The sequence below is a fragment of the Pantherophis guttatus genome, chromosome 1 (genome assembly GCF_059756535.1).
Source record: "Pantherophis guttatus breed Tessera chromosome 1, ASM5975653v1, whole genome shotgun sequence".
NCBI lineage: Eukaryota > Metazoa > Chordata > Lepidosauria > Squamata > Colubridae > Pantherophis > Pantherophis guttatus.
Window position 1 is genome coordinate 332,026,126 of NC_142063.1, and position 15,116 is coordinate 332,041,241.

General features: G+C 41.3%; 1 protein-coding gene across 8 annotated transcripts in view; it reads left to right on the forward strand.

The window, feature by feature from the left end:
- CLIP2 (CAP-Gly domain containing linker protein 2) overlaps positions 1-14,849 on the forward strand; it is a 95,738-nt gene extending 80,889 nt beyond the window's left edge. For all 8 annotated transcript variants that reach the window (XM_087889369.1, XM_087889355.1, XM_087889352.1 and 5 more), the window contains 6 exons: positions 1,867-1,950; positions 2,810-2,966; positions 3,836-3,995; positions 7,275-7,460; positions 10,146-10,208; positions 11,628-14,849. In XM_087889369.1, the coding sequence (XP_087745495.1) occupies positions 1,867-1,950; positions 2,810-2,966; positions 3,836-3,995; positions 7,275-7,460; positions 10,146-10,208; positions 11,628-11,639 (662 nt within the window). In that variant the 3' untranslated portion in view covers positions 11,640-14,849. The remainder of the gene's footprint in view (positions 1-1,866; positions 1,951-2,809; positions 2,967-3,835; positions 3,996-7,274; positions 7,461-10,145; positions 10,209-11,627) is intronic.
- Positions 14,850-15,116: the final 267 nt, after the last annotated feature.

Sequence of the window (15,116 nt, forward strand, 5' to 3'; positions counted from 1 at the left end):
AGGTTGGAAACCTGTGGTCCACATTCATCTGCCTTTCGACAAAGAACTTCTACCAGAGTTATTACAGACTTCTGCTAAAACTGCTTCTCTATTCTGGGGGTAGGAGAGCAGCATTGAGGAAAGCTGAAAGGGCAGAAGAAGAAATGCCCTGGTCCTAGTTTAGCTCTAGTTTTAGCATCACCAAGGAGCCACGGTGGCGCAGTGGTTAGAATGCAGTACTGCAGGCTACTTCTGCTGCCTACCAGCTGCCTGCAATTTGGCAGTTCAGATCCCACCAGGCTCAAGGTTGGCTCAGCCTTCCATCCTTCCAAGGTGGGTAAAATGAGGACCCAGATTGTTGGGGGCAATATGTTGACTCTGTAAACCGCTTAGAGAGGGCAGTAAAGCATGTGAAGCGGTATATAGGTCTAAGTGCGATTGCTTTTGTTATCATCAGCCTGTAGCCCCCGGTAGATTACTCATAAAGACAACCAGATCACAGAAAAAATTATTCTTCTCTTCTTATTTGGAGTGAGTAGCCTGGACAAGTTTTGGGGCATTGGCTTTTGGTCTGGCAGGTCCTCTTACATTTTAACAAGAAGAGAAAAGTCCACCGAACTTTTTAGAAGCACAAAGATTGCACTTCCTCATTTAGGTGTGCAAGATAACTGGTTTTGCATAATTCTTTTCTGTGAGGAGTAAAATGTTGAGGATAGTATGTGATGCTCTGTAGGAAGCTGTTTGTTTTGCTTTTAGACTGAGGTATAGTTACTGTATGCCCATGATGGCGAACCTATGGCACATATGCCGGAAGTGGCATGCAGAGGCATTTCCCATTGCTCTTCTGGGCTCCGGCACACCGACCAGCTGGTCTTCACATGGGCAAGAGTGCCGGAAACCCCAAGAGTAGCCACCCGATGGACATGTGCACACCGGGAAGATGATCTTCTGATTTCTGGCACATGCATGCGCACCAGCCAGCTGGTCTTCACGCGTGTATGCACGCCAGAAACCAGAAAACCAGGTGGCCAGTTGGCAACTGCTCTTCTGGTTTTCTGGCATGCGTGCGCGCACCCCCTTTTCAGCATTCGGTGCCAAAAAGGTTCGCCAACACTGCTGTATGCTGTGATCATGCAAGGGATAATTTTCATTAAGGAATATACAGCACATTATTCCCAGCTACCTTGTATATAATTATTTTATTCATTAAATTTTTATGCCACCCATCAGCCCTATAAGGCAACTCCGGGCGGTTTAGAGATTATAAGACTAATAGAAATATAATTAAAATACATTTATACAGATTAAAAAATTAAAATTATTTTTTAAAAAATAGAACTAAGAGATGGACAGCATAGGGATGAGGTCTTATTACAACGTCAACTACCTCCAGGGGATGAGCTCCCTCTTGGGGCCTCAAACCAACTGGCAAAGCCAAGTTTTAATACCCTTCTGGAAGGCCAAAAGGGTAGGAGCAGTTCTCACCTTTGGTGATAAAGAGTATTCCGCAGAGATGGAGCCAGAGTGGAAAATGTTCTTTCCTTGACCCCGCCTGCCAGAATTCCTTAGCAGACGGGATCTGTAGCAGGCCTCTTCCACTGGCACAAGTAGGGCGGGCTAGTCCCATTGGGGAGAGACAGCTCCCCAGATAACCAGGACACATGCCATATAGCAGGGGTCCCCAACCGTGGCAACTTTAAGACTTGTGGACTTCAACAGCCATGCTGGCTGAGGAATTCTGGGGCTAATGAAAAAAAAAATTCCCAAGCAGAGTTCCTTAGTTTGGCGTCTTCCTAAATATGTTGGATCTTTCTTTGCTTGGGTGTGGGGTGAAGTGGAAGCTGGAGTTCAAAGTATTGTTTCCAGCACTTCCTTTTTCTTCTACAGATCTCCAGGACAAATTGAGTAAAAAGGACAAAGAGGTATCATCGTTTGTCTCCCAGACGGATACTCTAAGGGCCCAAGTAAGTGGTAAGTCTCATTGGTGGTCAATATGGAAGTATTTTGGTGGCGTGTGCATAGGAAAGATTATGCAGTGTCAAAATTGCATTCCTTCAGAATAGAGATGATCTGATAAGAAAGAACATTAATGAAGAATTTCCTTACCTGTAAAAAAACGAGCAAATAGGGTGGAAAGGAAGGATAGACTAGGCTAAAATGTCAGTTCCGTAGGTGCAGCAATTTTTATCTTTTTGGGGAGAGGGGAGAATTTGTAATGGGTGGCATTTTAATTGGTGGAGCTGAAAAATAGAGCCTTGATAGTACAGTGGTCTACGCACCCTGTTATTAACACAGCTGCCTGCAATTTACTGCTGGTTCGAATCTCTCCAAGGCTCAAGGTTGACTCAGCCTTCCATCCTTTCTAAGGTAGGTGAAATGAGGACCCAGTTTGTGGGTGCAATAAGCTGACTTTGTATAAATATACAAAAGTATGAAGGCTATTGCTTAACGCATTGTAAGCCGCCCTGAGTCTCCGGAGAAGGGCGGCATATAAATCAAATTTTTTTTTAAAAAAATTCACCTTCCCCTACTTAAGATGATTTGTTTGTGGTCAGATTTAGGTGCTATTGTGCCTCTGTTGTTAGAGAGGCAATTGCAGTAATTCATGATAACTTATTTGCCTCTGATCTGTTGGCAATGATGGCTAGAGCTTATGAGAGTTGTACTTCAGCAACATCTACAGTAGGAAGTCTCAAATTCTCCACTCCAGATGCATTAGCCCAACCTGGCTCGTGCAAAACGTCTTTCTCTTCCTACTTTGCCAAGGGCTCCAGTTCAGTTTATTCTATGTTTTTTGTTCCCCCATCTTCTCTTTCTTTCTGTTTGACAGCACTGGAAAATAGATGCAAGAGCTCTGACAAAAAGGCGGATTCTTTGTTAAAAGAAAAGAAAAGGCTGGAAGCAGATCTAGAAACGATGTCAAGAAAAACCCACGATGCTTCTGGTCAGCTGGTTCTGATCAGCCAGGAGCTATTAAAAAAAGAAAGGTCAGTCTTCCTCTCCACCCAGAGACAGTATGACATATTTAGAGCATTCCAAAGAAACCTTGGCTTCTATGCAGAGTACTGACTCTGCTCGTTTTTATAGCTGGAAATGTCTACTATAAAACATTGGATGATTCTGAGATTTCCTGAATGGAGTAGCTTTTCAGCACCTTCCAGATAATATCACTTAGAATTTCCAACCTTTGAGTAAGCAGGTTATAAATTCAGGAAATTGCTATCCTAAACATTAGTAAGAAAAACTAGGTTAGAAAAGGTCTATAGTTCCAAAACAGAAAAGATCTTCCTTCCTTCCTTCCTTCCTTCCTTCCTTCCTTCCTTCCTTCCTTCCTTTCTCCCTTCCTTCCTGCTCTCTTGCTCCTCCCTCCCTCCCTCCCTCCCTTCCTCCCTTCCTTCCTTCCTTCCTTCCTTTTCCCTTGCAGGACCTTCTCCCAGTTGCTGCTTCAGTTATGGAACTGTCTTCTTAGATAATTGACTCCCAGGTTATTAATTTTTAGATGGCAACTATCAAATACAACTGTTGGGTTAGGTAATATGTCCTTATTGATGGAAGGCTTTTTAGCTGTCATATTGCACTTTTAAAAGCATAAATAAATTATACAGTTTTTGTAATCTCTTACTCCTAAAGGAGGCCAGAGTAGTATACAGAATGCACACACATACACGTATACATCCTACATGTTGAATGCTGACTCACTCACCAGCAGCTAGGAACAACTGAAAGCAATAAAATACATCAATAAAAACTAAAAGCAGTTCCAGTATTAGAATCAAATTCGTTAAGATATTTGATAGATTCTCCCCCACAGGCAGCCTGAGATCTCTTTCTGATCTTCTCTCCACTCTTCCTGCAGAAGCTTGAACGAGCTGCGGGCGTTGCTAATGGAAGCCAACCGGCACTCGCCAGGCCCTGAGCGAGACTTAAGCCGCGAGGTGCACAAAGCCGAGTGGAGGCTGAAGGAGCAGAAACTCAAAGATGACATCAAAGGACTGCGAGAAAAACTCAGCATCCTGGTGAGGACAGGGAGGGTGGAGAATTTAGGGCTGCTTAGCCCAGGTGATAGGCATCGTACGCGAAGCCTCAGCAAGGCGGTTTTGTCTTGATGAAGTATGTTGTGGAAGAAATATGATTCAACTCATCATAGCAGAATAATTGCATGAATTACCATGTTTCCCCGAAAATAAGACCGTGTCTTACATATTTTGCCACCAAAAAAGACACCAGGTCTTATTTTGGGGGGATGTCGTCCACTGACTCACCTCATTTGCGCGCGTAGCCCCTGGCCTCCTTTTCGCTGTCAGAGGCCTTCCGGAACTACTTCTGCGGCCAGCAAGGCTTTCTGAAGGCCTCTGTGCAGTTGATAACAGAGCTCCGGATCGATCTGGAGCTCTGTTATCAGCTGCAGAGGCCTTCAGGAAAGCCTTGCTGGCTGCAAAAGAAATGGACCGTCAAGGCAGGTGTCGGGGTGTGCGAGGCCTGGTGCACCAAAGGTAAGTAGTAGCTCCCTCCACCACATCCTCACCCTAGTTTATTTTTTACCCGTGCACCCTGGAGTGGGCAGAGTCTTAATTAGGGCTTATTTTGGGGGTAGGGCTTATTTTGGGCACACATGTAAAAATCAAGCTAAGACTTACTTTCGGGTTAGGTCGTATTCTCGGGGAAACACGATACTTTGTAGAGATCACTTCTGGACTTTCCTCAGACTTTCCAATACAGGTAATCCTCAACTTGCAACCATTCACTTAGAAATATTTTTGAAATTACAACAACCCTGAAAAAAGTGACTTACAACCAATCCTCACACGACCACTATAGCATCCCCATGGTCATATAATCAGAATTTGTGTGCTTGGCAACCGGCATGTATTTATGACATTTATGACAATTATAACATCCCAACGTCATGCAATTACCATTTGGAACTCTCCCAGTTGGCTTCCAACAGACAAAGTCAATGGGGGAAGCTGGTGTCACTTTACAACCATGTAATTCTCTTAACAACTGCAATGATTCACTTAACAACTGCGGCAAAAGAAGGTAAAATCCGGCACGATTTGTTCAACAGCTGCCTTGCTTAGCAACAGAAATTCTGATCTCTACTGTAGTCGTAAGTTGAGAACAGGATTACCTGTAGGTGGAACAGGATTCTATGCACACAATGTGTATGTTCAAAGCCTCTTTTGTCAACTGGCTGTGCAGAGAGGGCCACACAAGTGATGGAAAGTTGTGCAGCATCTTCAGAAGCAGGAGGCCTCATTGCTTTAGGAAGCAGTGCTGAAGGACTGTTTGATTTGATGCTTTTCAGTATAAACCATTTTTATAACCAAGTCTCATCTTAATGTCCATATCAGTAGCTGAGATCATAAAGTGCTCCCTTAATGGATTTAGGTTTCTGTCTGAGCAAAAAAATTCCATTCTAGTGGAACTTCCAAAGAATTCCATTCTAGCAGTGCTAATGAGGTTCCACATGAGCTTAAACCACATCCAGGACATTGGGAATCACTTCCTGTTTCAGAAGACGTAGAGTAGAGTAGAGTAGAGTAGAGTAGAGTAGAGTAGAATTGAATTGAATTGAATTGAATTGAATTGAATTCTTTATTGGCCAAGTGTGATTGGACACACAAGAAATTTGTCTTTGGTGCATATGCTCTCAGTGTACATAAAAAGAGAAGATACATTCGTGAAGAATCATAAGGTAGAACACTTAATGATAGTCATAGGGTACAAATAAGCAATCAAATCATAAACAGTCAATATAAATCGTAAGGATACCAGCAACAAGGTCACAGTCATACAGTCATAAGTGGGAGGAGATGGGTGATAGGAATGATGAGAAGATTAATAGTAATGCAGACTTAGTAACTAGTTTGATAGTGTTGAGGGAATTATTTGTTTAGCAGAGTGATGGCGTTTGGGGAAAAACTGTTCTTGTGTTTAGTTGTTCTGGTGTGCAGTGCTCTATAGCCTCGTTTTGAGGGTAGGAGTTGAAACAGTTTATGTCCAGGATGCGAGGGGTCTGTAAATATTTTCACAGCCCTCTTTTTGACTCGTGCAGTATACAGGTCCTCAGTGGAAGGCAGGTTGGTAGTAATTGTTTTTTCTGCAGGTCTGATTATCCTCTGAAGTCTGTGTCTGTCTTGTTGGGTTGATGACAGACTCAATAAATTGAAAACACGATTTGGAGGAAGAATAGAATGAAAAATTTGCTTACCCCTGCAAAGGAATTCCACTGAGCCTTGAATCCATAGGTTTTCTCCTAAATTCTCTTTCCACATAGGTAGGAGAAGTCTTCAGCAGATTTCCCATTTAACTCAGTTTATCAGATTAGAAATCATGGATTCATAACTCCAGTTCATTTGTAAGCCATCTTCAGAAATTTGCTTGAATTTGCTTCTCACATTTAAATATTCATGGATTGAATGACCCAGCAAATCATATTCTCTTCAGTTAGGCAAGATTGCTTTAGACATTTCAAAACATTTTTATTTTTATTTTTGTGAATTGTCACTAACTTGAATGATAATTCTGAGAGGTCATACCATATGATTCCTTTTGAATACTTTTTGATTCCTTTTCTCTGTGCATTTGGGGGTTCATTAAAATTTATTCTGTACTGCTTTAGAAGGTATGCATAGATCTCATAGCTTTAGCCTTTAAGACTGGACATTTCAGCAGGTAATTAAAATGTTTTTATGGGCTGAGAAAGCACTTTGACCTTGAAGCAGTTTATGGCGTGAGGAAGTGAAGGATGTTTTATTTCTTGCTTTTTGCAAGGGTTAGCCAACTACAACCCTGTGCCACTATTATCTTTTATCATTCTCAATTTCTACATAAGAAAGATGCTCCCTTTATGGACTTAAGAGAAGCTTCATTAAACCATGTAACAAATTCTTGATAGGGAGACCCAGAATTCAATCACTAAGCCAGGGTGGGGAACGATGGCTCTTTTATGACTGGTGTACTTCAACTCCCAGAATTCCTGAGCCAGCAGAATTTAACTCCCAGAATTCTGGGAGTTAAAGTCCACCATTCATAAAGGGGCCATCATTCTCCATCTCTGTGTCTAAACTGTGCCTTTTAATATTATTATTAAATATTATTATTAAATTATTATTTAATGTAATATTTTATTACATTAATATTTTATTATTAATATTATTCAAAAGATCTCCTACCTTTTCTTCCCCTTCCCCCTTTTGGATGCTTGCTTTAATACTTTTGTCCTGATTTTCTATAAATGAATACAGCAGTTAGTTCTCTAATTCCCTATTTTTTTAAAATTAAATATCCAGGACAAAGAAAAAGCCGTCGCGGATCAGCGGCGGTATTCCCTTATTGATCCTTCTTCAGAGACAGAGCTCCTCCGATTGCAACACCGGCTGGTCAGCACCGAGGACGTCCTGAGGAACGCCTTGGAGCAGGGCCAGCAAATGGAAAAACTGATGGAAGCTATGCGCAGCTGCTCTGAAAAAGCACAGGTCAGTCTTTCATGGCCATATCTGGACTGGGCCTGGTTAGGGAGGTTGGATGTGCATCCTCTACTTGCTGTTAAAAGAAACTAAGAATCGAATGTCAACTTGCAAAGCATCCCTGGCCTGCTCTCGAGTTGCCATAGGTAAGGGGATGGGAAAACGAACTTCACAGCTGCATCGATGAGCTGGTATCTCAGTCAAAATGAAGCACATTCCAACTGATAAGCCGAGGTCATCTCCACGGAAACCCACAGTGGCCGGAGGGAAGTGATCTCTACAACCCACGAAATTGCTTCGTTGGAGAATGTGACTGATGACACATCTTGGGGGGAGGGGGGAAACAGGGTCAGATCTGGGACGTAAATTAAGTGAGGGCAGAGTTGGCTTCATTTGGTCCGTGCTGACATGAAACTCCTAATAAATAACTGGATTTCTTTTGAAGCCTGGCGTGAGGCTCATGATTTAATTAGGGCATTGGTTGGAACTCTGACATTGGATTTATCCTGTTCCTATTCTCCTATTTATCCTACTCTCAACCCCTGCAATGAGAGATCATGCAGTATTGTCTTGTTTACACATTCACAAATGGAGGGGCCATTCCTTAGCTCTAATCTGTGGCTAGTAGGATGTGCAATTCTATTTCTAAATTTTATTCTTTATTTATTTACCTTATACCTTTACCTTTATTATTTTTATAAACAATTCAAAGCAGTGAACATACAGATAGTCCTTGACTTATAACCATTTGTTTGGTGTGTATTCGAAGTTACAATGGCATTGAAAAAGATGACATGACCTGCTTTCACACCTAAGGCTATTGCCGCATCCCCATGGTCATGTCATCAAAATGGGATGCTTGGCGACTGGCATATATTTTTGATGGTTTCAGTTTCCCAAGATCATGTGATCACCTTGTCAAAGTTCCAACTGATGAACCCAACCAAACAACCACAGTCAAGATGAACTGATCTTGCAAAACTTTATTGTGTACAACATTTTGGCACAGATTAAGGCAAAAACAGCCCTAGCTAATTCTCGTGCAATCCTGTATAATTATAAACTTCTCCCTCCCCTTATTAGTGCAGGTCACATTGTCCAATTACTGTATTTTTTGGAGTATAAGACGCACCTTTTTCCCCCCTAAAAGGGGGTAAAATTTAGGTGCATCTTATTCACCGAATGTAGCCACTGGCCCCCACCCTTTGGTCTCTGCCTCGCAGCAGTTACCTCCTTGCAAGCAAACAGCAAGAAAAAACAGCTCCTTTCAGCTTCAGCACAGCCTAATTATCACAAGTTGATTGGATCGGCCTCCCGACTCTCAGCTGATTTGCTCTCAGCTGTTTTGCGTAGAGCTCTGCTGCTTGCTACAAGAAAGAAAATTGCTGGAGCAGATTTTTCCCCCCTTGTGCTAATCAAGCTATGCTGAAAACGAAACTGAAAGTAAAGCAGGCTGTTTGCTGTTTGCTGCAACAAGGCAAAATTGCTGAGAGGCAGAGGCAGATTTCTTTTTCTTCTTTTCTTCATCAAAAAAGGTAGGTGCGTCTTATATTCTGAAAAATACAGTAAATGTTGTTGAATTGTTATGAGAAAGTGTTTCTAAGGATTTTTAGCCACCTGCTGAAGTGTCCTTGGCTCTCACAGTTTGTCTTCTTGATGTCTGGAGCCTACCTTCAATTTCCTCCTTCCCTTCTCCTTTAGTTTGTTGGCAAGCTGAGAAGCGATAAGAGTTGCAACAACATAAGTGCGCTTCGAAGTTGACACACCTTTTGCGACTTTCTGACAAGGAAAATCAATGAGGAAGCTAAATTCACTTAACAACTGCGTTACTAACTTAACAACTGCAGTGATTCACTCAACGACTGTGGCAACAAAGGTCATAAAATGGGGCAAAACTGACTTAACTGTCTTGCTTAGCAACAAAAATTTTGGGCTCAAATAAATCGAGGAGTATCTATACCTAATACTCTTTCCTTGTTGGAAAGCAACCATCCCAATCGGGAGGAGGCCTCAAGTGGGGTATTAGTCTGGACTCATTAAGTAAACACAAGAGGACAAGGCCTAATCTTCCTGAAAGCCTGTGAGCCTTAACTAGTCTTTCCCAGGCAAAAACTGCCAATTTGGGGAGATTCCTGTGAAATAGGCATAGAACAATAAAGTTTGGTTGTTCGTGCCTGATATTATTCCTCCTCCTTGTGTTTTCCCCACAAGAATCCTGTGAGGTGGGTTGGACTGGCCCAAAGTCTCCCACCTGGCTTTCATACCCAAGGTGGGAATAGAACTCAAGGTCATAAAATGAAGCACAACTCACTTAAGACCTGTCTTGCTTAGCAGTGGAAGTTTTGGACTCAGTTGTGCTTATAAATTGAAGATCAACTATTTTCCTGCAGTCAGTGAACTACTGAACCTGGGTATAATTTGACACGCAAATGATTGAAATTTCATGGATGTATTATTGTTATTTTAGCTGAGCCTCTAGTTATGCAGAAAGGAGATTAATATGGAAATATGTTTCAGTTTATACTTTAATAAAACATCGCTTTTTATTGATTTTCTTTTCCCTAATGTCTCACATTTCTTCTTTATATCACATAAAACTGTTCATTTTTAATGGAATTCTATCTCTTTTTAATGCATCATCCAAGTGTGTGAATTCATAAATCATTTATGACCAAAGCTCTTTTAAAATTTTAGACTATTGGAAACTCTGGATCTGCTAATGGAGTCCATCAGCAGGAAAAGTCTCACAAACAGGAGGTTGGTGAATTCTAAATATCTTTCATGTAAGAATTTCTCCAGTTATGACTTTACTCCTGAAATTTAGATAACCAGATGCTTTATCTGCTTATTGTGTAAGGTAGGGTGCAATTAGATGTTACAGTTTCGAGTATCTTTAATATTAATTACTTTCTTCCCCAAACTGAAATAGATTTACTCTGCTTAAAAACACCCCCTACAATTGTCCATTTTTTCCCCAGATGATAAAAGATGATCATATCAGTTATTCAGCAAATGTCCATAAATGACTTTTTTTTTAAAGTTCATTTTTTTAAAGCTCTTTGCTTTCTGAGAGATCTCTTTCTGAGATCTCACAGATATGTTGGTCTAAGCCAGTGTTTCTCAACCTTGGTAACTTGAAGATGGGTGGACTTCAACTCCCAGAATCCCCCAGCCAGCAGCGCTGGCTGTGGGATTCTAGGAGTTGAAGTCCACCCATCTTCAAGCTACCAAGGTTGAGAAACACTGGTCTAAGCCATTCAAAGGCTGAACCAGGAAGAGGGCTAGTTAATTGTGGCGATCTTTGGCCTTTCAAGACAATTAAGATGTTATAATTTTGGACTGCCTCTGGAACCCCACCAATGTTACTTGGGTAGCAGGCAAAGGATGAGCCATCACAAGCTCACAAGAAGAGAAAATTTGTAGCTCAGGATTGAACTGTGGGATCCTTAGTGCTCTCTGACCTCGGTGGTTTTCTTGCAGACGTTTCATTACCAAACTAGATAACATCATCAGTGCTGGCATTGATGGAGGACACCCCTCCCCCATATCGTTCGCTTAACAACTGTTGATTCATTTACTGACCATAGTGATTCATTTAACAACTGTCATAAGAAAAATCGTAAAATTGGGTCCATAATTTGATGACCCTCTTTATGGCCAATCACAATTACGATCGTAATGGGCAGGGTCTTACTGTCATAAGTTAAGAACCACTTGTATTTAATCATGAGAGCAATTATCAGATTCCTAATCTGGTCTCAGTGGCTAAAACGCTGAGCTTGTCAATCGAAAGGTCGGCAGTTCAGTGGTTCGAATTCCTAGTGCCGCATCACGGGGTGAGCTCCCGTTACTTATCTCAGCTTTTGCCAACCTAGCAGTTCAAAAGCATGTAAAAAATGCAAGTAGAAAAATAGGGACCACCTTTGGAAGGTAACAGCGTTCCGTGCGCCTTTGATGTTTTATCATGCCGGCCACATGACCACGGAGACGTCTTTGGACAGAGCTGGCTCTTCAGCTTTGAAACGGAGATGAGCACTGCCCCCTAATGTTGGGAACGACTAGCACATATGTTCGGGGAGAACCTTTACCTTTTAGTATGGAACCTAAGTTCATTAATGGTCTTCAAAAAAACAAATTGGGATCTCCTTTACCTTAATCTGGTCTCTTGTATTACAGGAGAAACACTGATGGAAAAGAAGAAAGGAAGAGAGGAAAGGAATATGGAAATCATTGGATCTGTTGTTGAGAAGAGGAAAACTTGGAGACGCCTCCCCCAAGCACCACCAAAAGTATTTCCACTCTATGAACCAAGTGGAAGTCAAGAAGGAGGGTTCCTCCCCGGTGATTTCTTTAGTTCTATGGTTGGGTCCAGTTCCTCCAAAGATGCGGTACAGCGGTTGTGCCTGTGGCTGAATTTCTCCTTTGGCATGACTGCAGCCTTTGGCAGTCATTTTTATTGGCGTGGTGTATATCATGTCAGGTTTTTTGGGAGGTACTTCCTGCTGCGCCGGCGAGATACCTCATTTCAGTGGCTTTTGAAAGACATTGGAGATTTTTTCTAAGAGACGTTCCCCTTGAATACTTGCTTAAGTAGCTAATAATTTGCACATAGCATTCAGATTTCCCCTTCCAGAGCCGCCGGATGGACCCAGGTTACAGGTCTGCAAAAGAGCTAAGATCGAGCGCCACTGACCCTAGGGAACAACCCAATATCTGTTTGAAAAGAATCTCTGCCCTCTACCTAAAAAAAAAAAAACCTGTTTTGAGGTGTCAGAAATATAGAGACTTTGCTTAAACCTAATGATATAACATGGGATACGCCTTTTGGGGTGGACCTTCTCTAACTTATTTTAACTTCAGTAATTATCAAGTCATTGGTGATTTTAGAGTTTTTGAGCCAATGGTGGACTTCCAAGCTGGTGCCCATATAGTTACATCTCTCATCTGTTCAGAGATACATCTTCTTTAAGCCAATGATAAACCCTTGAAACTAAAGTTGTGATTGACCTAGAGATCTAATCAGCAACTCTCTGGAAGGAGCTGAGATGTCCTCGTTTTGAGGGTGGAGGGGTGTGGTGTTCTTTCTTTCTTTCTCTGACTTATTACGTTTGAAATTCTGAAATGTTTTCCCGATATCCTAAGGGTTCTTTTCTTTTCTTTTTTAAACAACTTAGGCCCCGTTTATACACGCAGTAGAATTGCAAGATTAAGCCCTTTTCACCCAAGTAAGATGCCTTTCAAGTGTTTTGGATTTCAGCTTCCAATCATTAAGACGGAACTGCAAATAATGGATAAGGGGAAATCCAAAATAGATGGAATATAGGTTGCCTGCCTCTGTGCTTCTGTTTTGCACAGATTGGTCTGTTTGTGTGTTGTTCTACCACTGCAAATAACAAGGAGAGTAGCTTGTTTGAGGTGGCAAAGAAAGAAAGTAGCTTGTTTGGGGTGAAAGCCAGAAGAATTCAAACCTAACCTTTGGAGCACAAATGCTTTGCAGCCTGTGGCAGTAATCTTCAGATAGTATTCTTCTCCCTTGGTTTTCTTGCATGTATAAATTTGAGACCCAGATGAATTTCCAGATGAGAAGATGTCTTAAGTGTTTAAATATGAATGATTGGAGCAAGAATGTCCACTTGTGTGTTTGTATGGTTTTTCTCTTTTTTTTTTCCTGCTAGTGGTAAGCAGATTTGAGAGAGAATGAGTGTATGTGAGTGTTGTCTTACAAAATGCCTTCTTTTGTAAACATCCTTTGTTAAAAGAAGCTGTCTAGAAATTGGTGCTAAGTAGAGAGAACCTAAGAAGTGGTCCAGAGGAAGAGGCCTCCAAAAAAAAGTCTACTTTTCCAAAACCCCCCCCACCCCCCCAGGGTGAGCATTCTTTCTGTTCATTCTCCCAATATTACATTGTGGTTTTCTCCATCCCACCACCACTATGGGATTTGAGGATTCCAGAGGAATAAAAGTCCCCATTGTTGTCAGTTCTAGTAACCATCCGAAGCAAGATCACATTACTGCTATTCTCATCCAACTCGGAGATGCCAGTTGAAAAGAGCAAAGTAAATAATAGTCCGGACGGCTGTCTGGCATTCAGAAAGTATCCTACAGGTTGAATTGATGCTAGTCCACTGGCATAGTTTCAAATAGTGTTACGGAAACAGAAATCCTTTGAATGAGGGTGCTGGAATTTGGAAACAAAGAGCTTATAATGCTAAACCTACATGTTCGTTCTTTCTGTAATCCTAACCATGTAACCCCAGTTCTGTGCTCTCAAGGATAAAATCCCAGGGCACCAAAGAGCCAAACAGCTGAACCTTGGAACAACTGAGCTGCCTGCTCCAATGAGATACAGAATCCAGTTGGACCCTTTCTTTGGTACTTAGACCAGATTACCCCACTACTTCTTTATGCCTCTTAGACTCTGCTTCTTTCCTTGAGAGGGTTGAATTAAGAACCAGGATCCTATCTTGGAGCTTCACATTTGGTGTCTTCTCCATGAAGTTATCTGTTGAAGAGAACTGGTGATGGAAAATGTAGGGTTCCGATTGAAAAATTATCTCTATGGGCTCTGATCAGGCATGTTAAGGTTGCGAATGTGGTTTTTGCTGCTTTTTCTTTTAAGGCAGCCAACTAATTCTCATTGAAAACTGCTACCTAGGAGGAAGTGCCATGTCAGCTTCATGTATTTTATGATCCTTCAAAAGGCCTTGGATTCTACTTTCATAGTGACGGATTTGCCAGTATGTACAGTAAACTTTCACACACTGACGTCCTCTGGTTTTATTGGGATCTCCAAGCCCACATAAAGATGTCTAGCTTTTGACTATGCTAGCTTACTCTGGAAATTGGAGTCCCAAGACGTATGGAAGTCATCAGGATGAGGAAAGTTGATTTACAGTATTAAGGATAATAAGTTACCCATTTGTCTTCATATACCTCTATTTTTCTTCAACTCTTTGCCATTTTTCTATATTCCTTTATTGATTTTTATCACCTGAAATGTTGCTGCTTAATCTTTTTTTTTTCCCTGCAAAAAATGGGCAGTGCAAATAATGATGGTGGCATTTTCTAATCAAGTTGTTTCTCTTCTGTGTTCTGTTTTGATGGACAGGAATTGGAGCAAGCCGACAAGAAAAATAATATTTTGGAGGAATTCTAATGAGATGCTTTTAGTGTGATAATTCTCAACACAGGTTGTTGTTTTTTTTGCTTTGATAAATTATGTCTATTTGTGGATGAACCAAAAAATCAACACTTCTACAAATCTTTACCATCTCTTTCTTTTCCTGATACTGTTTTATCATGCCATTAATTAAAGTTACTTTTTGGGAACTGAATTGCAGAGATGGCCAGTAAGAAGCCAGGATCTTGGAAATATAAATGAATTGTCTGTTAATGCAAAGTTTTGCTCCTGCTTGGCTAATTCTATACTTGTGAACAGCTTAACTAACCAGAAATAGAAAACATACCTTGATGTCTGAGTATGGAATCCTGGTTTATTCTACAGCTAAACAAGGGATTGGTTTTGGTTTATGAACACTGACTGTATGAGAGGCAGTTAACAAAGAATCCAGGTTCCAATGACAAATGTGTTTTCATGGGCCAACAGGCAACAAAAAATGGGAATTTGTACTTGGCATACTATTCATTTGCTATTAGCCAGGATTCA